Source organism: Tupaia chinensis, unplaced genomic scaffold, assembly GCF_000334495.1.
Source record: "Tupaia chinensis unplaced genomic scaffold, TupChi_1.0 Scaffold144326_1, whole genome shotgun sequence".
NCBI classification, from domain to species: Eukaryota; Metazoa; Chordata; class Mammalia; order Scandentia; family Tupaiidae; genus Tupaia; species Tupaia belangeri.
The window spans coordinates 529,335-530,573 of record NW_006204184.1 but is presented as its reverse complement, the minus strand read 5'-3'; the positions used below and the strand labels follow the sequence as shown (position 1 = coordinate 530,573).

The 1,239-nt window shown below is 61.5% G+C and overlaps 1 protein-coding gene across 1 annotated transcript in view; it reads left to right on the top strand.

Moving 5' to 3' along the window:
* SLC6A8 (solute carrier family 6 member 8) overlaps positions 1–1,239 on the top strand; it is a gene marked incomplete at its 5' end in the record, with an annotated part of 8,881 nt that overhangs the window by 5,208 nt on the left and 2,434 nt on the right. The window contains 5 exon segments of the mRNA XM_006166687.2: positions 26–129; positions 219–343; positions 691–803; positions 910–1,047; positions 1,133–1,235. Coding sequence (XP_006166749.2) covers positions 26–129; positions 219–343; positions 691–803; positions 910–1,047; positions 1,133–1,235 — 583 coding nt within the window.

Genomic DNA, 1,239 nt, shown 5'->3' with positions numbered 1-1,239 from the left:
CTCTTTCCTGGCCCCTCTCTTCCAGGTGTGGATAGATGCTGGGACCCAGATTTTCTTTTCTTATGCCATCGGCCTGGGGGCCCTCACAGCCCTGGGCAGCTACAATCGTTTCAACAACAACTGTTACAAGTAGGTCCTACAGCCCTGCTGACCCCTGCCCTGCCTGCCCACCTGCTGTGCCCGGGAGCCTAACCACCACTGTGTCCCTTGTCCCCCAGGGACGCCATCATCCTCGCACTCATCAACAGCGGGACCAGCTTCTTCGCTGGCTTCGTGGTCTTCTCCATCCTGGGTTTCATGGCGGCAGAACAGGGGGTGCACATCTCTAAGGTGGCAGAATCAGGTAAAGCCCCACCCCGAGCAACAGCTGGTCCTGCAGGACACCGTACAGGAGTGCACATGCAAATCGAGATCCTGAAATTCAAACTGAACTTGTCCGATTGCTCTGGGCCACAGGTGGCTGGCTGAGCAGCTGCGAGCCACAACTGTCCTCCGGCACGCTTGGGCTGGGCCAAGCAGAGACTTGCACCCCTCCGTCAGTCCCCGAGGGAGCCTCCCAGACACCTAGGAAGGGGCATGCACAAGGCGTGGGCATGCCTTGCCTTACCTCTGGCCCCTCAGAGGGGTGTGGGCACCCTGGACAGGTACCCAGCAGCCTGGCCTAGCTCTAGCCCTGCTCCTTCTCCTCAGGGCCCGGCCTGGCCTTCATCGCCTACCCCAGGGCTGTCACACTGATGCCAGTGGCCCCACTCTGGGCTGCCCTGTTCTTCTTCATGCTGCTGCTGCTCGGCCTGGACAGCCAGGTATGCGGGGGCCCTGGGGTGGGGTGTGTGGGGAGAGAGGAGTGGAGAGGCCAGCAGGGACTGGACTGGGCTAGGGGGAGTTGTGCATCAGCTGCTCTGGCCACAGTTTGTAGGTGTGGAGGGCTTTATCACTGGCCTCCTGGACCTCCTCCCGGCCTCCTACTACTTCCGCTTCCAAAGGGAGATCTCCGTGGCCCTGTGCTGCGCCCTCTGCTTTGTCATCGACCTCTCCATGGTGACCGATGTGAGTGTGGTGGCAGGATGGCGGGCTGGCCCTGGCCTCCAGCCCCAGCTCCGTCAGCTGCCCCTGACCTACCTCTTTCCTTCAGGGTGGGATGTACGTCTTCCAGCTGTTCGACTACTACTCAGCCAGTGGCACCACCCTGCTCTGGCAGGCCTTTTGGGAGTGTGTGGTGGTGGCATGGGTGTATGGCAG